This window comes from Nothoprocta perdicaria, unplaced genomic scaffold (assembly GCF_003342845.1).
Source record: "Nothoprocta perdicaria isolate Ctin4 unplaced genomic scaffold, notPer1 scaffold_150, whole genome shotgun sequence".
In the NCBI taxonomy this organism is placed as follows: Eukaryota; Metazoa; Chordata; class Aves; order Tinamiformes; family Tinamidae; genus Nothoprocta; species Nothoprocta perdicaria.
The window spans coordinates 988583-1008266 of record NW_020454650.1 but is presented as its reverse complement, the minus strand read 5'-3'; the positions used below and the strand labels follow the sequence as shown (position 1 = coordinate 1008266).

Sequence of the window (19684 nt, the reverse complement as noted above, 5' to 3'; positions counted from 1 at the left end):
TGATTAATGACTCTCTGTGTTGAGTAAGTGCAGTCGTGCAGCTGTCTGTAAGTCTTGGCTGTCTTTTGCTGTGGTGAGATGGGAACAGGATATATACATATACATATATGTAAATGCACCTGGAGTCCCTTTGCCTGAAACAACCCACTTTAATACCCGAGGTTTCTCATTGCAGGGCACTGAGAAAGAGGGAGGAGACCAGGAAATGTCTTGCCTAGTCCCGCGGGCTGCAGCTGGTTTTCCTGGTCCCTGATCTCCAAGGATGGGTGAGAGGAAGGATGATCACAGGCTGACACCTCAGCACCCCTGGTGCTTTTTTGGGCTCAGACCTTTGCACCCACGTCTCTGCTGCAGGGTTTGCAGCAGTGACCAGCTTGCTCTACAGAGCAAGAAGGGGAAAAGGAAGAACAAATTGGCAGATGTCCCAGGACGTGCTGGCAGAATAGGGATGTCTCCCTCCAAAGAGCAGGAGCAAGAAAACTGTCTTGACCTTGATGCAGCCAGGTCCTGAAATTCAAGTTCGTGATTTTCTAYAGACATTCAGGGTCATTCAGGCCCCCTGGTTACCTCATGGAGAAAGGCTGCATCTTTGCACCCATGCACTGCTCAGTGCCATTTTGCATGGTGAGCTGTATGCTCTTTTATTCATTTGTTTATTTATTTAACTGTGCATTCAGCATTTGGTAAAGGCCACAGGCCTGAGGTGGTTTTAAATCTGTCTCTGGACGCTGCCCACATCTGTAATTCCAGGAGACTTAAAAATAGAAAGCTTGTATAGGCTTACATAGTAATGCTTGTCCAGAGAAAGAGGAATTCTCAGTAATGATTTGTGTTTGTTTTGAAGCTTTTCACATTTTGTACCTACATTTTATTTCCCGTAATACCATGTTTTCAGTTTTTCTGTCGTGCTACACTCTTATTTCTCACTTTGTGAGCATCCGTCTCTTTTGTGTCTGTATTTTAATTTAGGAATGAAAAGTGCCGGTGGTTGCTCTGCTTCATTTTTTTTGGAGCGTGTTTCATTTCTGGGCTGTGCAGAAAACTCAGATCACTCAGACTGTCGGCACACAGCACCCCACCCTCATCATTCGCTCCAAGTCTGTGCTGTTCAACAGACCCAATTGTTTAACTGTGTTCCTAAGCAGGGAGGCTATTTCTGGACTATTTCCTGAAATCTAGCTCTTCTAAAATCTCCCCTCCTGAGGTTTTGGCTTTCTGTTCTGACATATTGTAGAAGAAAGTATAAAAGCCAAGAGCTATTGGTTTCCAGGCTGGTATTGCAGCCTGGTAGGACTAGCAGCATCTCTTACAGCTTGAAGCCTGKATCCCCTGTGCTTGGAGAACCGGGCAGTTGGATTTGGATTCAGGCAGTCCCAGTGATGGAGACGGCATCCGGGCTGTGTGTGAATCCAGAGGAAATTAAACCTGCCCGTGGACAATGCTGATTTAACTGTAACACAATCACATATCACTGGCATTATGCTCTGCCACAGCTGCACCTGCCTACTCATGAATTGCGTTTCGGTACTGATCTTTTAGTATACAGTGTATCTTGTTTCCCTTTTTTGTGTTCTGGTGGGCTTCGTTCAGTTTGCTTTGGGCTCAGTCGCTGTATCCACTTTGAGCTCTTGCGATGACTCTCGGCACAGCTCTGAGAAAGGTTGTCTGGAGCTCCAGGGCCACTGCAACCTACAAAGTCACGGCTCACAAGACAAAGTGTTTKTGGCTTCCCTGGTAGCCTTCCCTTATAGGAAGAATTTCCATGTGGCAGCTCATTTATGGGGTGTCTGAGGTCATGAGTCTGACCCTGGACCTCTCGCTCCTCTCTATGACTCTAGAGGACCCAGGTGGGTAGGTTGAAACCTCTGTTGGTGTCTGTGTCTGCTCAGAGCTGCTGAGGCTGGAAGGCATCTCTGGAGACCCTCCTGTCCAACCCCCATGTTCCAGTAAGGCCACTTAGAGCGGGTTGTCCAGGACCATGTCCAGCCAGCCTTGGATATCTCCAAGGATGATGCAGTGCTGCAGGACAGACACCTTGCTTTGAGATCCCTGTGATTCACCACTGACGGGTGTCACAGCGATGCCAAGTGCTCCTGTAACCACAGTGGGAACCTAAGGTGGCCTCAGTTTATTTCTGTGTGTGGTGCAGGCTTTATTCCCTCTATTAGGTTTAATTCTGTAAGATGTAGCGCTTCCAAAGCAGTGTTTTCCAAGCATAGCTTCTTGAAAGATGATTTTGTTGCCAGTCTGTAAGGTTGCCAAGTGATTTGTTGATTTTTTTTTTCTCTCTCATTATTAGACTCAGGGTTAGCTTTCTAGCAGGGCTTAAGTGGAAGCAAATGTTTTCTGGGGCTCTTGTTATATTCTCTGTGCTGAGGCTGCCAGACCACGTAGGGGTGCACAGACATGTGCAGCATCCCTCGCCTTACCTGGGCGAGGAATCAGGCCCTGCTCCAGGGGCTCCTCTACCTTGCACAGGGTGTTTGGTGCTTACGGAGGAGTCGGAGCAAGCAGCGAAGTCTGCAGCGGGAACAAGGCCTCACGGTGCAGGGGGCGGATGTTCCTTCCCTTTGGAGAGCTGCCAGTGCATCCTATGGGGGATGCAATGCTACAGTCAGGGGCGGGAAGCGCTTTCCCTTTGGGACAGGAAGGGAGTGTGGCCTGTGGGAGCTGCTCCTTGAGAAGATCATGGGGAGAGACGACACCTGATGTGGTGAGAGATGGGGACAAACCAATGCAGGGAGCTCATGCTTGAGGCTGGGTGCTCATTCTCAATGTCACTCTATCTTTCCATGGGAGACTGTGGCCKTCCCTGTGCCCCGTGCTCTGGGTGTCTCTGCTTGAGCAGGGATTGGACTAGATGATCTCTAGAGGTCCCTTCCGACCTCAACCACTCCGTGATTCCTCCATGTCCCTGAGCTCATTGTTGTGGGCTTTCCTGGTCTGGTAAAGAGGGAATCCCACAGAAACATTGAGTTTCAGGACCCAAAGCACTGCTGTGACTCCCACACTCCTGCCCACCTTTGCTTGCTGCTGCTGTACTGATCCCTGGGCCCTGCACTGGCTGAGGCCAGGAGGCATCTGGCTCCTGGCCMGGGCATTAATGTACATTACTAATGAGCTATTGACTCTTGGCTCTTGCTCAGTGGGGTGTTTAAGAGTTTAACTGTTTCGTGGTTAACCCTCCCACTTCTAACCAATTGATCCTTCACCTGCACTTACGGACCTTGATGAATCAGGGTCAGGGCAGCAAGTGGTACAAATCAGCCTTTCTCCACAGATGTCAGCTGTGCTGAGCACTGCCTGACAATCTCCCCTAGTGCCTTTTTCCCTGTTTTCACAGATGTACCTGCCTTTCACACTGCATCTTTCCTCTGCTCTGCAAGAGCTGCACACAGCTGAGCAGCGTAATYGGTGGCACAAGGCCTGAGGCAGAACCCATCTGCTTTAGCAGCGAGGGCCATTTCAGGCTTCAGGCACCACCACGTGATGGCTTCAGCATGATCACGTCCACATTTCTGTTTTCTTGTGGAATAACTGAGGTTCCTCTGCTCATCTGTGCTGCAGACATCACCACCCTTGGCAATGGTAACCCCAACCAAATGCCAAGCACTTTGGGAATGGCAGGTGTTTCTCTCTGGCTTGCCATGAGTACCAAAAAAAGGAAAGAAGATCAAGAAGGAGATGCTGGTCCCAGCCCTGCACAGACGGGACACGTCTGGAGGCGACCCGGGCTCCCAGTTCAAGCTTGTTTCATTGTGGGTCTGGTCTGGCAACGACAGTGGTGCCTTTCTGCTGCTCCTGCTCTTCTCGCAGAGCCGTGGCTGTGCCCTTCATGGAGGAGATAGGAGGCAATCTGGGAAGCGTCGGCTCTGCCTTGGGAATATGAGGGCCGCTGCTGGGGTGCACGTGGCTGCGGCTTCCAAACACGGGGCGAGACTCCGCAGGGCCAGGATGGGCCTGGCTGCAGGATGGACCTGTCTGCAGGGCCCGCTCCTGCTTTGGAGTGAGATTTCAGAAGCAGAGGGGGAAGCAAATCTTATTTGTCTGTGTTTATGTTTCTGTCCCCTGCCTGTGTCTCTCCTGTGGCATGCAAACATGACGCTAATAACAGGGAAACTACATGAGRGAGCAGGAAACGCTGGCTGGCCGGCCGGCTTTCTGCTCTTCCCCCCTGCTTCTGTGCTCTCTGCTCCTCTGACAGGACCCTGGCACCACTCTGAAGCAAAATCTAAGGCGCGTGCGAAGGAAGCAGCCCAGTCAAATTAACTCAACTTTATTCTTTCAGCAAGCTATATATATTTTTATTTTATGGTCGTTTGAACAGCGGAGAGTTTGGCAATAACGAAGAGCCTCAGCAGTCTGTGCTGCCTGTGCGTGTGTTTCCATTCCTCCAACTTGGCTCTCCCCCTCGGCGGGTGGGAAGGCACCGAATCACGCTGCTTTTAAACCAGGAGACACTGAAATAATTCCCCCGTGGCCCTCCCGAGTGTTACATCCTGACACCTTCTACCTGACCAAGGGCTGTGTAACCTACACCAGATGTGTTACCAGAAAGCACCAACGTTCAACGAGCCACAAACAGGTTTTGGCCAACAGTAAGCAAGTCAATGTGAATAAAACCTCACTAAGTTCCCACAGTGGCCTGCAACATTTTTTTTTCTCCCATTACTGCTGCTCATTTATATCTTTTGGCATCCACCCTTTACTGAGCAACTGCGTGCTGAGGCCAGATCTGACTTTATGAGCYCAAACGGAGCTTGGAGGACTCTCCAAGTCTTGGAGTCTCTTGGACTGAGAACTAAAACAAGTTCTCAGCTTATTTTAGCTGAGAATTGGGCTCTGACCAACAGGGACTGGTACATTTCAACTGAGCTGCTATCACTAAAACAGATCCTAAAGTGGCAAAAATCCCTTTTCTAGGGATTTGTTTCCAATGGACARTTGTCTTTGATAGGAGAGCCTCATCTATAACGGCATTAAAATTCTGACATTTACCTAATACTGTCATCCTCTATTTCCTAGAACACATTTGACTGAGTAAGCTCTGAAAGACTCACGGCTTCCCTCYTGCTGCTGGAGCACAAATAAAGCTTCTGGTGGGATTTTTGAAAGATCTGGTGCTGGGGGTAGTAGCTCTCACTGAAATCAGTGGAACTTCTACCACTGGCTAACAAGAAATGAGCCAACAAAAAGGTAAGTGCTTCTGAAAAGGACACTCMGCAAAGCAGCTCGTGACTCTTACTTGCTGACTTATTTATCTAAGTAATGCAACTCGTGTGACCACCTATGGAGTTGCATGGCTCGCTCAGCCACTAAGCCCAATTCCATCTCTCACCATAAAGCAGAAGTAACTATCCCTACTCTTGGAGATGGGATCTTCCCTGGGAGGATTGGGGGGGGATGCAGGGAGCAGATCTGAGGGCTGCGAGTGACTAACACGTGGTTCTGTGCACCTCGTGCCCAGCTCCCACCGCTCTCGGGGTTTATGAGGGAGCAGAACAGGGGGTGAAGGCACAGAGCAGCTTTGCTGGTCTTCAACAACGTTCAGCAAGAATGGAAACTGCAGAGCGGCCGCCCCAGAGCGCCGGACTGGCTGGTTTGCAAAGCTGGCGCATTGCACTAGTCCTTTGCTGAAACGACCAAGCCATCCTAATAAATTTCCCGTGTAAAAAAATAGATCTATAAACCATGGCCTAGTAAGAACGGTGCAGCCGCTAGCAGAGCTGGCTGCGGCCGCATGCGATGCAGCTGAGGTCTAACTCTCCCTAATCCATTGCCAAGCCACGACAAGTTTCTTTGCGAGAAGTGACTCTAGCTGTGTGTGAGTGTGTGTGAGCGTGCACGTGTGTATATGTACACATACACATACCTATAGCTCTATAACCCTGCTGCCAAGTGGGCCAAGCCGGCCGGCAGGAGCAGCCCCGGCTCTTACACGATCATGAACTGGCAGACGTAGGGCAGCTGCTCCTTGCACCTCTTGTCGAACCACTTGCCGATGGCGGCCCCCGACAAGGCCGCGCAGTTTTCCGACTTGCCGCCATCCGGCTGGGTGGTGATCTCAGTCTCCCAGTTCTTGTAGCGGATGCTGGCGCCCGTCATGTCGACCCACTTGCCCTCRGCCGCCAGGTCGTTGAGGCCGAGCCAGATCTCCACCTCGTTGCCGATGCTCTTCCGCATGTAGTCGTAGAGCGCGTCGTTCTCCTCGCCGTTCTGCGGGGTGCTGAGGGTGCCGCCCTGAGAGATGCAGTTTTCGCTGGCYTCGTGGTACGTCTTGGCCTCAGTAAATGCAAGAAAGCATTTTAGGTGGATTTTGGTGCCTTTCAGACAAACTATGAAGCCACCACACAAACGAGACAAAAAGAAGAGGGATCTGCTTTAAAAAACACACACGGCAGTTAAATTACAAGGTTCATTTYGCCTAGTGTTCATGGCGCCATTCCCAACAGCCTGAGCATCCCTAGGGGCTCTTCACAGGAAGCCACATGCTGTGGCTGCAGGGATATGACCTCTCTACTGGTCAGCAAAAATGGACCTCCAGGGTGTCTGTGTCACTGTCCTGGGTTTCTGCATCCCCAGAGCAAAGCTGCAATGTAGATCTCATTCCCCTTTCCCCAATTTCTTTATTTTCCAGCTGCTTTTAATCTTTCTCAAATTCTTTTGGAGACAAGATTTTTTTATTGTCTCTGCTGGGCATTGAAGAATTTTGGAATAAAAGCATATAAATATAATTCAATCATCTTAATTATGCACACATGAAAAATGTCTGACTGGAAGTGTTGAGCTTGCATTGCTTGTGTCTTYAGGGGAAATTTCTACTTCCATCTGATTTTATTGGTAAGAATAGCATTGTTTTGGTAAGCCTTAAACCCCAAGAGCTCAGCGTATTCCATCCAAACAACAACTAATTACAGGATACATCAGCATCCAAACCAATTAAATCTCAAGCTCAGATCTAAAACCTTATGCTTGCGCTGCTCTTGTTTTAGAGCCAAAGTGCTCCTTAACCTGCATTCCCACTGCATCCCTATTTCATGTCCTGCAGACCCCTGGCCTATGGTGCTCCACGTGGAGCGGCCATGGAGCATGTCCAGGAGATGACTGCCTTGGGACCACCCTCACACYGCACATGGGGGAGTTTCTCTGGGTAAAGCTGCAATACTGCAAAAGAAGCCGGGCAAGCTCACCCCTTTCCCTGGGCTTTGGGCAAAAGCAGATGGCAAAGAGCACGTTTGATGGAAGTGCAYAGCCATGGGTGCGCAACAACCCATCTCTCTGCCTCGTGAGGGAAAAGGAACATCTGGCTTCGTGGCACAGAAACACCAGCAGCTATACAGGGAGAAGCACTGGTGTGGTGGGAGCGGGAACATATGCTGCACAGCTCCAGCCATTAACCACCCCAGGAGCTTCATCTGCTTGGGAGCTCTGCAGGACACCCCCGGAGCTTCATCCGCTTGGGAGCTCTGCAGGACACCCAGGAGCTTCATCCGCTTGGGAGCTCTGCAGGACGCTCCTCTGCCCGACGCTCCCGGCTCGCTGCCCCATGGAGCGCGTGCCCAGTGCCTCCTCTCAAAGGGCTTCATCGCGTCCCCTCTCCCAAAGCGCAGCCTGTGCCGGCGAGCCCTTTACCTGTCTGAAGCGCTTGCTTTTCCTTCAGCAAGGCAACCTCYTGGGAGATGTTTTCCATCATGGCCTTCAGCTCCTCGATCATCTTGACGCTCACGCCATCTGTTGGAAGGAACAACGGGATGAGCGCCCACAGCGCCGGCCTCCTCCGGAGAGGCGGCTCTTCCCGGAGAAAACAACATGGTGGGAAGAGGGCCCTTCCAGCCCACGCGCAGCCCCCAGCCCATCCACCAGAGCCTGTTACCCCCTGCGCTCCCACGAGGGAGCATCCCACCACGTCCCACCATGTCCCACCACGGCACGTGGGCCCAGCGATGTCCTCCAGGGAGCCCACGGCGCCCGGGGCCAAGGCACGTCCAGCCGCATGGGGGTGCCCCGGGCAGAGTTTTAACCTCTGAATATTAATCTTTCTTTTTAACTGCCGAAAGCTGCCAGGTTGGCTGTAACTTACCACTAAAGTTTATGTTTTGTTATTTTTCTGCCTCTGGCATTGCTAGTGGGAGAACGAAGAGATCACAGAGCTACTTTATTTATTTATTTTTAAACCTACTTACTGATAACATACAGTAAGTCAGAGACTTCTTTCTTTGACTTTCTTTGGCTTACTCCTAGGAAGTACAGACCCAAGCCTTCTTTTCAAGGAGGAAGCCTGAGGAAAGGATGACTGSAGAGCAGAACTAGTACATTAAGGGTGTCCCCCAACATCATTTTTACTCATTTTCTGTCATTTTYCCCCCCTTTACTTTGCTTATCGCTCAGGTGAACAGCAAAGTCTCACGTGTGACCTGCTGAGTAAAGGGCCTGCATACGAGGAAAGACCACAACAGTCCCTGCACTGTGGGCTYCAGATGAATGACACAGCTGCTGTCATAGTGTACAGCTTAATACTGAGCTTATTTCCAGCAGATCAAGGTGTCCTTGGGGAGGAGAGTGCACGGTGATGGCAGCATCGCCCCAATGGGAGCAGTCACAGCTGCTCTGAGCTCTGAAATGAGCTGGCAGGGCCGCTTCCCAAAGTCTGCTGGAAGCACAGTGATGGGGTCAGAAAGATCTCCATGGTGTGGAGCTGCAGCCTGCTACAGGCTAAGCTCAGACCCACTGAGGACCTTAYACGTTGGGGACCAACTCAAACCGGGCATTGCTTTCAGCAGGGATCCCAGAGGGCGAGCAGAGGAGCTGGATCGTGTCCCCGTGCTGACCCCTGTGCTCATGGTTGGCCTCTGCTGGACGTTTTCCAGGGCTGGGAGGATTTTTCTCTGCGGAGATATTTGTTGCTGCAATAAATCCTCATGGTCATGAACCCGCGTGTCACCGAGGCTGAGCGTTGTGTTTGAGTGCAGACGAGACCGTGTAGCTACAGCTGGAGCTTGATACTGCCCGTAGCGTCCTTCAGCAGTGGGAGGTGACCTTTCTGTACTCACTGAGCTTTTCTTACATACTGCATCTTAAGTCTGCTCTACACTAAGCTGTGAGTAGCAACAGCTCCCACAGGTGATTTGGAGGAGATACCTGCCTGGTAGGAGAAAGCGCCCACAATAACTTCCCCCCACCCAGCACCACAGGTGTSGGCTTAAAAGGAGCTACCAAGAGCCTTGGTCCTCCCCTTCTTGCTGTGCTTGGTGGGTGCATCGGGGTCCAGGTGCTCCATGGTGCCCCCCMAACTCCCTCACCGCCTGCCTAGGGCCTATAGGCCAGGTACCAAGCGCAGCTCAGGGACCCCTGGTTGGGGTAAAGGGGGCTTTGGTTGAACAGGGAGAGGCAGCTGCACYTGTGAAAATGAGCACTGACAAGTCTGCACTGTGACTCACAGGTGTTAATCAGAAGATATCGCTAATAGGTTAATAGAAGAAAATGGTCAAATGTTGGTAGAGAAGGACAGAGAGCCACCAAAAGATGTTCATGTCACTTTGAGGGACATATGTTGCAGTTGAGCTTGCTACAATGGGAGGAGGGCTTCCCATTGGGAGGTGACATTTGCCAGTAAGGGTTCCCGGAGCCGGCAGTGCATGGGGACAGGGGCAAGCTGTCTGTTCAACGGCAGAAGTGCTCGTCTGGGTCATCTGCTCTTCCAGGCACCACGTGGGTCACAGGCATGTCCTGTGCCAAGGCCCATGCMGTCTGCCTGATGGGAATGACGCTGCTTCAGAGAAAAGGCTTTGAGGTTGGAGAGCTTGTCTGCTCATTTTGCAAAATGTCCCCTCAACTAGCTMCTTGAAAGAAGCAGTAGTGTTTTGGGGGCAATCACATTTAGCCCCTAGCCTTTGGTAAGCTTCAGTAAGAGACCACCTTCCTGTCACTGCGGACAGAGTGGAAACTTCTTGGCATTTCCTTCAGRATTTCCTATGGGTGTTTGCAACCATGTAGGTGATACAGTCCTTAGCAAGCAGTTCTGTTCAGCATGTCTTGAGCACCCTTGTGCTGTTGGTTGAAACCCTCTTCTGTGTCACTGAACACACCGTCATGATCGATCTGCAGCTTAGCACAGCCTCTCTTCAGCTACTAACCAGAACTGTAATTTCTTCTGCATAAGAACAAAAGAACTATTATGCCTTGGATGTGATGGGAAATTTGACATTAAGGAAATTGTATTCACTATACTTGCCTTTCTGCTCCTTAGATGATACTCTTTTACCTAGCTTGACATCTGGTAGTTCTCATGGTGTGACAGAAAATGGGACAGTTTTCACATGAAAGCAGTAGGACAGATTTCCTTGAAGATCAAGTTGATGATGGGCTGAGTTATTAACTGAGGGAACCAGAAACWGCTTGGAAAATCAACAAAACCACGAACCAAGAAGATGATAGCGCGCCAAGAATGTGAAAGGACCAAGCACACGAGGAGGAGGGTATTCAGCTACTTTAGTTATGGCTCAATTAACTTTAACGGGTTTAGTGAACACTGAGGCCCTATTATTATTTTGGTGCCTTTGATGAAACATTTTGTGGGGAAACAGCTAATTAATGCAGTTTTTTTTTCCATGGCTTCTCTGGAGGTTTCCCTAATGGAATGGGATGAGTGTCTTTTAGGTTTAAATAATGTCCAAAGGCCATAGAAAGGTGTCATTAATGAGWCTTGCTGGAGCAGCTTCTTAGGTTGTTCCTTTTGGATTGAAGGGAAAGTTCCTGTGCTAGAGGATACTTGTCAGCTGCTATCAGAGGTGTTCTTGATAGCTGCCCAGGTCCCTGCTTCCATGCCCTTTCCCACCTCGCTTGCAAATCCTTAGCCATGAGATGTTCCAGCAAGCAGCGAGCTCCATGGGGCTCTTTGTCTCACCTGGCAAAACGCTGTTCCTCCACTTAACTAAGGGACTTAGTTGTTCTTAAAAGTTGTTCCTCCACTTAACTAATTAAGGGATTGTCTTAATGGAGTGAGCAACCATTTGTCAGGGGCTTGGAAGTGAAGAACGGACCCCTTACCATTTGACATAATGACAAGTAGCTGTTAGATCTCATTCTCCAGAACAATGAAATGATGTATTTTCATAAAAGAGCTATTTTTTTTTTCCTGGTAACTCTTTTTCGGTGGTTAATTCGCTCTTCAACTAAAAAAAGTACCACAACTATGTCAACAAACATTGACTTTTCTCTCTTTTTTTTTTTTTTTTCCCAGAAATTCTTGTCTGTGTGCTGTTTTTTTTCTCAAGGCTCCTCTCCCTAGTCTATGATCAAGGCTATTGCAGCTCGGTTTGGCTCTCACTGAAGTCAGTGTGGAGGCTGCCAATTTTGTCCATGGAAGCTGGAGAAAATCCTGGGTAAAGCAAAGTTAAATACTAGCAGAAGCAACATGAAGAAGAGACTCACCAAGGAGATGGGTCACAACGTTCAGTTAGTTATGAAAGCTTCATAAATAATATACTTGTGCCTACAAATGGGAGTTCTCTCCAGTTTTTCTGTGTTCTAATTGTATACTAGATTCTAAATTATTCCTTCTGTGCACTATTTTCATCATTTAAGTATCTTTAAAAGCTGGATTTGGGTTGCTTAGCCCTTCCTGTCCCTTTGTGTCCTGCCGCTGCTCCCCCTTGTCCGCAGGAGCCCCGCATCCCTGGGAAGCTCCCTGCCCACACRTGTTCAGGGAGGCTGTGCTGAGACACCGCTGGGAAAAACACCGGGAGCAATTGGAGGGAGAAAAACAACAACAAGAACAACAGCAGCAAAAAAGGGCAAAATGAACTTGAGATTTCAGCATTTTCTATACGCTGGGGTTTGGCTTTTTCATTTCCAAACACAGCTTTTGCTTTGAAACAGACCCACTACAAGCAATAATTACAAATAAAAAAAAGAGGGGGGGAGGGAGGGAGGGAAGGAAGGAAGGACGGACGGACGGACGGACGGACGGACCAGCTTGGTGTAAGGCGCCTTTTTCGGTTCTAGCGTTGTGGTTTGGCTCCACAGCAAAGCCACCAGACAAAGTGCCCCAGCCCTGCAACCGCCCTGCTACCATGAGCCCTGTTATCATGATCTGGTTCCTAGCAGAAATTTGGATGAGATGGAGCAAGAAACCAGATTTATTTCGTCTCCCCTACCTGGGACAACTGCTAAGTGCTCTGCACATATGTACTCCATATCAGCCTCAGCCTGAAAGTAGAGCACAGAGGCGGAGTGAGCAAATACGTAGCCATTTCCCAGAAGATCTGCCTGGAGAAAACTGGAGAAATTTCTCAAAGACGAGATCCGTCAAAAAATAGCCAATGGGAGCGTGTACAGGAGGAGCCCAGCCAAGTGAATTCCTCAAGTGTTTCTTTTTCAAGCTTGCTGCAGACTGAGGAAGGAATCTGCTCAAGGAATCTGAACTCACACAACTACGGGGCAATACATCGACCAAATAATAGCATCACACATCTATGGGCAGCACTGCAAACCTCTTACTCCCCTGAGTTGTCCTTAACTTATGTGCATTGTGTGAGAGAGAGAAAGAAAGCATTGGAGAGCAGGAAGAAAAACAAGAGGAAATCCCCCCCAAAACTCCTGGGACCTGGGGCACTTTGCCTGTAGCTCTGTAGCAAACCTGAGTAGAGGGATCTCTTGCACAGCTTAATCTAGACTTGGGGCAAATGTTTCAAAATGAAGATCTGTGCTGATATTTAATGACTAACTGATATATTGCTCCTCTTGTCTGCCTATTCCCACTGCCAAATCTGCAAGAACTGCCTGCCGTCCACCACTTGTTTCCTTCTGCAGAGTGAAGGGGTGGGAGCAGTGGGGTTGGAGAAGCAGAGACCTCAGCAGCACTAGCTTCAGGGCCAGCTTGGAGAAAACCCAGGGCAAACACCACCATGCAATTTATGTTTTTTTTTATGGAAAAAGTCTGCTCTGCTGGATTTTAAGCGCTTTTAAAAAACAGTTTAATCAATCCCAGCACTTTTAGGAGAGTGAAGCATCATCCCCCGGAGGGACGGTGCCGAGGCTCCCTACCTTTCTTGGAGGYGGGCGGCTTCTGGCGGGCTTTGCCGTTGTGGCTCTGCTGCGCGGAGAGGTGCGCGAGGGCCGCGAGGCAGAGGAGCAGGCAGGCTCCGCGGAGCGCCATGCCGCTGCCGGCCGAGTGGCGCCCGCCGCAGCCGCCCCCGCTTTAACGGGACGCGCCCGGCCCGCCGGAGCCTCCCGCTGGGAGCGCGCCAGGAGCGGCCTCCYGGCCGCCGGCCTCCGGCGCCGCTTCTGTTCCTTAGCAATTTTTTTTTTTTTTTTTTAAGGAAAGACCAAGCTTGCTGAGAGGAGTCTGACCTAAGTAGAGAAAAAGGTTAGGAGGGCAGCCAGGCTCGTTTCCTATGGATTTGGATAAAATCAATCGAATCGAATCAAATCACAGGTTGTTGCAGCAGAAGCCACTCGCTTGATTTTGGGTCCCACCCGGGAGGGTCAGGAGGGCAGATGTGCCCTGAACRCCCCTTGCTTGTGTGGCAGACCCTTCAGGACAGGGGCTTTGGGGCACCTCAGCGGGGCCTGGGGCCCTAAGCAGAGCCCAGAGGCCAATGTTCCCCACCATGACCAGCCCACACATTGGGTCACCTGCAGCCTGGGGCTGGCGGAGGCCACCACAGCAAACAGCACCCCTGGTTTCTGAGGGTGGTGGCAACCTACAGCAGAGAGAGGATTGTGCTGCTTGTCCAGSAGCCGGTGGCACGGGCTGGGCGGACTGTTTCTGAGCAGGTTGCTGTCGGGGAAGGGATTTTACTGACACATTTACAGCCCATTCTATGATTCTTCCTCCTTTTTTTTTCCAGCTAGGCCACAAGCCAGGGAAAAGTTCTGCTCACTTTTGGAAAGAGCATCCATGTTAATTACTGCACCGCCTCATCCAAGGCTCCCAGCCACGCTTGTTCCCAGACTGAGGCATGAGGGAGCYTCCGTCCAAGGCTGCGCTCACACAGGAGCCCAGGTGAAACCAGGACACGCGGCTGTCTCCCTTCAACCTGCCCAGAGACACCCTGGGAAACCAGCCCCGGCCTGTGAAATGCTCTGGGGAGGAACAAGGAGCATATTCCTGGAAAACAAGTGTGTTGGTCTGACCCGGGACCTGCTGCTGCAGGGCGGCAACAGAGCGCGGCTCTGTGCGTGGGGGTCTACCCCCTGCATGAGCCTGGAAATGTGCTTCAAAATGTGGGTTTAGTTTGGTTTTGAGAAGAAGTGTTCAGGCTTTTAGAGGTGAAAAGGGTGAGGGCTGAGAGCTTTACTTGGTGTGGYTGAAACTCTCCCACAAAAGCTGTTTTCCCCCTGTCCCTCTGGAGTTTTATAGGCATAAATATGTTTGAGCTAAACGGGGCTGCACCTGGAAAAAAAAATGCTGTTGATTTCATTTGGCTATAATTGTGTCACTTTTGGTGAACAGGGAAAACCCTGGCCTTCCATCCAACATGAATGTTGTTCAGTTGCAGTCCAGATTTGAAGCCAAGGGAGAATGGGATTGCTCTTCATTTCTCTTTTCCACACACACACACACACACACACACACACACACACGGTCCCACACAGGTTTAAGCAAAAGAATAGGGATTTCTTGGGATTTACTAAGCTCCTGCTTGCACCACCCCAAACCAAGATGGAGCTCAAGAGCTCCCAGACACCCACGCGGATGCCCACAAGTTCCCTCCCCTCCGTGCTTGGGCAGCATCTGCTCATCCACAGTACTTCTGGTCAGCTCAGCACCGCCGGGTTTTCCTTGGCTCCAGAGTTGCTCACATGCCTTTTCGTTGATTAATGTTCCTGCCCAATGGGGAAAAGCTCAAATTCTCCCTTTGCTGCTACATGTAAAATTAATTAGTTGACTCTAATGARGCGTTAGCTGATGGCTCCGATCCGCAGGGTGTCTGGGTGGCAGGAACCAGCTGGAGCGACGCATTTCCGCAGTGCCCAGCCCCTTGTGTGAGGTGGCAYGAGATCCTCAGCACCGCTGAGCACAGGCCCGTGGCTGAGACRGGCTCTTCCCCCTCAGGGCTGCTTGGCTCGACTCGCTCGGCGCTTCCCAGCTCCGCACCAGGAGCCCTCCTGTGCTCCAGAGCTGGTGCCTGGGGCTGAGGGGGCCCAGGAGGCCTGTGGTTTCCACGAGGAAGTTTCTCCTCCGCTGCAGGTGCCACATGGGGACGGGTCACGAATGGCAGCCCGGGGAGAGATGAGGCTTYGCTGCAGCCCCGGGGTGGGCGCGGGGTCCCAAGGCACCGGCCGGGGCATCGGGAGGCTTCTCCTGCCGGCCCACGGGTCCCACGTTGGATCCATCCTAGGTGGGACTGCCAAAAGCACCAAATACCRGAGTTTAGTCTTGGGGGGAAAAAAAAAAAGTTTTAAAGCTTGCACCTGATTGTAATGTGGAATTTGAAAGGCTTTGCCCCAATTCTGTCTTAAATAGACTGAAAAGCCCCTCAAACCTGGACATCCTGGCGGCTCACAGGCCCGCAGGAAGGCCTCGCTGCGGTGCTGCCGCGACGGCCCAGGCCCGTGTCCCGCATCGGGGCGTCTCCGTGAAGGAGCACGAGGCCTGTGCCCTCCGTGCCCCTGCCTGGGCCCTTGCTGTGCCCACAGACTGCAGTTCCAGCTACATCTTATAAATATTGGTGCTTCTCTGAAAGCAAGCTGTCTCCTTGGCTAGATAAAACGCTTTTGAGCGCYGGGTGATTCACGCTTATTATGCAAGAAAGGCATAGGAGGACAGAGGGGTAAGGTAATCCTCACCTCCTCAGCAGCAGCAGCAATGCTTTTTATTAGATGGGCTAATATAACTGGAAAAAGTAGGTGAGGTTTTGGGCACACAAGCCCTTCCTTGCAGGGCTGAAATGGAGGCAGCAAATTTCAGAACTCAAAAACAACAGCTGAGCCTTTAGTCCTTCAGGGAAGACACAGAAGCTGCTCATGGAGAGACACCAAAAAGGGGTTGGAGAGGAGAAATTACCTCATGAGGAAAGAAAGAGATGCTTTATTTATCGAGGGATTAGCGAGAGGGAGGAAGATTATGATATGCCAAGCAACCCGCTTGTGTCTATGATTTTTTAAACCTGTGGGATTATGAAGTTCACTTCCCAGTAAAACACTTCCCTTGTTTCCCACCCAGGCAGACCCAATTCCCATTAGCTGAGATGAAAGAGGGCAAAAGAAAATAAGTTTAGGGAGAAGGTCCCAGGGCTGCAGGAAAGAATGAACAGTGCACTGGAGGGGAAGGGAAGCAGTCAGAAAAGTTTACGTGGCTTTGGGAAACCCAAGAAGTAGCCTGTGATGCTGAACTTGGAGGGATTTCAGTCAGCAAAACAGTGGCTGGAATAAGGCTGTGGAGGGAAACTGGATCCTTCTGGCAACGCTGCTGASCTGTGATTTCGTGCCCAGCTAAGCAAGGAAATGGGCAGCGAGATCAGAGACTATTTTGGTTCAGCTCCTAGGAAATGAGTGGGTACTGCCAGGCCAAGACATGAGAGAGAGCCTCTGTGCCATGGCTAGAAAGTAGAAGGGTGGACCAGATATAACTGTGTTTGCAGAGTTTCAGTGGACTTATCAGCATAAACAACATCACAACAGGTAAAAATGGAAAGAACTGAATTTATGGATCACTGTTTTTGAGACTGATCCAGATGGAGTGCAATAACAGTTGAGGAAATGGTTGGTATTCATGCGGACAATGTTGGGGGAAATGAGGGAGTCAGCCCTTTGCCAAAACATTATACCCAGTGCCAACATCACCAGGAAACCGGCTCTGAGCCTAGGCAGGGACCTTTCCGTTGCATCTTGCAGCAGACATGAACGCTTCCCTATTCCCTGACTCTGCGGAGGCCACAGGACAGAAGGATCGGTGTCAAAGGAGGTTCGTGGGCTTCACGTTGGATCCCAGCCAAMTGTGGAGAGCTTGGGTTCAGGTGCAAGCTGCCTCTCAAAGTCCTCGTGTTTTCAAAAGCTGCTGCACCGAAGGACTCACCCCACTTCTGCCTGGAGCATCCAGACTCCTGTGGGCAAGGGGGAAATCTGTCTTCCTTCGCYGCCTTTCTTTCATGTGCCTGCCATCTAAATCCTCCTAAAAGTCTGACCAGACAGTGGAAAAATGCAGCCAAATGCCTAAATCTAATACTGAAACTCTGTAGAAATTCCTAACTGTGTGGGTTCGCTGAGCAGTTTAGCCAGGCTGCAAGAAACCACCTCAGCATTAGTGGAAGTTGGTGTTGAAATAAAAGCCAGTATTTTAGTGCTGACAAGCAGATGGCAGTAATGCCAGATTAGGATCTTACTGCAAATCGCTCTCATATTTGAGTGATTGCTTTCCTTTCACCGAGATGTGGTTGCTGAATTAAGGGGTTGCAACAGAATTTCACCATAAGCCTTACACACTTAACTTGTGTGGGTATAGAGAAAAGCTTGCATGCCCAGATAGCAGGGAGAAAGCAACCCTTTACCATCCTCTTTTACTGCCCTCCCAGAGTGTAGCATGCTCTTGAGAAGCTCCATCAGATTCAAGCTGATCCCAGCAGGAGCAACGGAGAGAAGCTTCAGAAGACCTTAGAAGACTTAAATCATGRCTTTTACACCCATAAGGGTGCCAAGCACGGCTCTATCAAAACTCACTGTTTACCAAAACACCTTGGGAAARCATTGTGTGAGAGAAGGGATGTCCYTTGGAAGGGAGAGCCCAGCACCTATGCACAACTGGCCTGTCTCCAGAAGCATTGGCCCCTGCAATGGCAAATGGCCGAAAGAAGGTCTCTGCACATCACAAAATGGCCAAGATTTCTTTTCTTTTTTCTTCTCCCAAGGCATCAGCTGTGGGGTCTTGGTAACCATGAACTTTTGTGTCTAAACGAGGGAAATCAAATCCGATCTACCACTGGTGTTACATGAAAACTCTCAGGGGCCTGCATTGCTGATCTTACCCTAACCTCGAGAACGGGATGAACAGGATGACAAATAGAAATATTTAGAGCTCTTGGGATAGCCTCTGTCCTGTTAAAGTGTTCCAGTCTATGAAGTCGCGCTTAAAAGCATAAATGAAGAGTCATCAATGGCAGTCTAGTTAAGACTCCAGCATTATTTTGTAGGGGCATAAAAATGTCCTTGTTACTGGATAGCTAGAAATATGGTTAATTAATAATAATATTAATAACAACAATAATCAGAGGTAGTAGGCACTAGTCTCTCTGTGAGAAGATGGGTATCTAAGTGCCCTACTTTCCTAGTTGGGCTTTTCTCTGTTTGCAAGTTGCTGAAACCAGCAAGAGCTGCTGATGCCTTGAAAACTGGGCATCTGTGACTTAGATCCCTCATCAGGGGTCTGGCCTATTTAAACTGGGGTGCTGTCAGAACACTGGCCTAGAAGGAATAATAATTTTTGCTTTTGGGAGAGTCACAGGCTCTGGTTACGTCGCTCTCCTGAGCCAGGCCTGCCTTGGACGTGCAGGACATGGCTGCTGGGTGCCGTTCTCTGCAGACCTGGCTTAGCCAGCCTCCCGTAGTGACTTCAGACACACTTTGCCACACTGTGGAGCACAGCGGTTCCAGCAGAACCCGGGCAGACAAGACCTGGGGCATCGCTCCCGTCRTCTCAAGCTGTGATTGAGGAGGCTCAGCAGAGACCTGCTTCACTGTTATTAGGCCCCAGCTCCGTATGAGAAGTAAACCCACATGCCACATGGTTCTCGAATGTCCATGGGGTTATGCCTAACCATATCCCGGGATCTCACTCATTGCTGACTTGGTGATTGTGCAGAGACTTTGGTTTAGAAAGTCAACAGCTGAAAATCCACTTTTCCATCAGGAAGCAGYAAGTATTCAGTGAGTGAACTCAGGCCTGGGAATGAGCACCCTCCTGCCTGGGACCAGACCAAAGACTGAGGCTTGGGAGATTGAAGTTTTAATTTTACAAAAATCATCCTACAAGGCACAGGGGGTAAGGACCAGGGCTCTCTCCACTCAGGTCTCACCAGTCACAGACTTGCACTGATTCTTGTCCCCTCTCTGGGGACCAGTGGTAGTTTATGACCAGCATGGTATCATGCAGAACTTAGAAAAATCCCGCTKTTGAAAAAGAGGTGGTGTCTACTGAAGTTTTCTAGAAAAACTGGAGGCAGCCCTAAATGGTGGCGTAAGTCCCACCATTTCCTACTTACCCTACTGCAGAGAAAATGCAGAAACTCCCTGCGATATTATCCATGTCAGATCAAGATGCCGAATCATGGAGTCCCAGAACGGTTGAGGCTGGAAGGGACTCTGGAGATCTCCTCCAAGCCTCCTGCAGGAGCAGGTCACCCAGAGCCTGCTGCACGTGGTCGTGTCCGTGGCTGAGGGTCTCCTCCCCTCAAGCTGCTGGCATCGCTCTGCCGAACGCACCCGGGAGAGCAGCGGCCTTGGCCAGGGGGCACCTGGCTGSCTCGTGCTCACCGCGTCGCCCACTTGCACTCCCAGCTCCTTCTCCTCAGAGCTGCTCCCAGCCTGTCCTGGTGCACGGGGCTATTCCCTGCTAGGAGCAGAGGCATAAACCTGGTTGCAGAACCACTGTGCTGAGGCAGATGGTTTAATGYAGGTGCCATGGAGCCTCCCTCTTCCCCCCTGCCTCAAATCCCATCCAGAAGCAGCATCCCCCTGCCTCAGATCC

The 19684-nt window shown here is 50.5% G+C and overlaps 1 protein-coding gene across 1 annotated transcript; it reads right to left on the bottom strand.

Annotated features, from left to right (window-relative positions):
• Positions 1 to 4538: 4538 nt before the first annotated feature.
• On the bottom strand, positions 4539 to 13156 carry CLEC3B (C-type lectin domain family 3 member B). Its single transcript, XM_026034863.1, has 3 exons — positions 13045 to 13156; positions 7633 to 7731; positions 4539 to 6335 (listed from the first exon to the last, which is right to left on the bottom strand). Exons 1-3 carry the CDS (start codon positions 13154 to 13156, stop codon positions 5935 to 5937), a joined length of 612 nt encoding a protein of 203 aa, XP_025890648.1. The 3' UTR covers positions 4539 to 5934.
• Positions 13157 to 19684: the final 6528 nt, after the last annotated feature.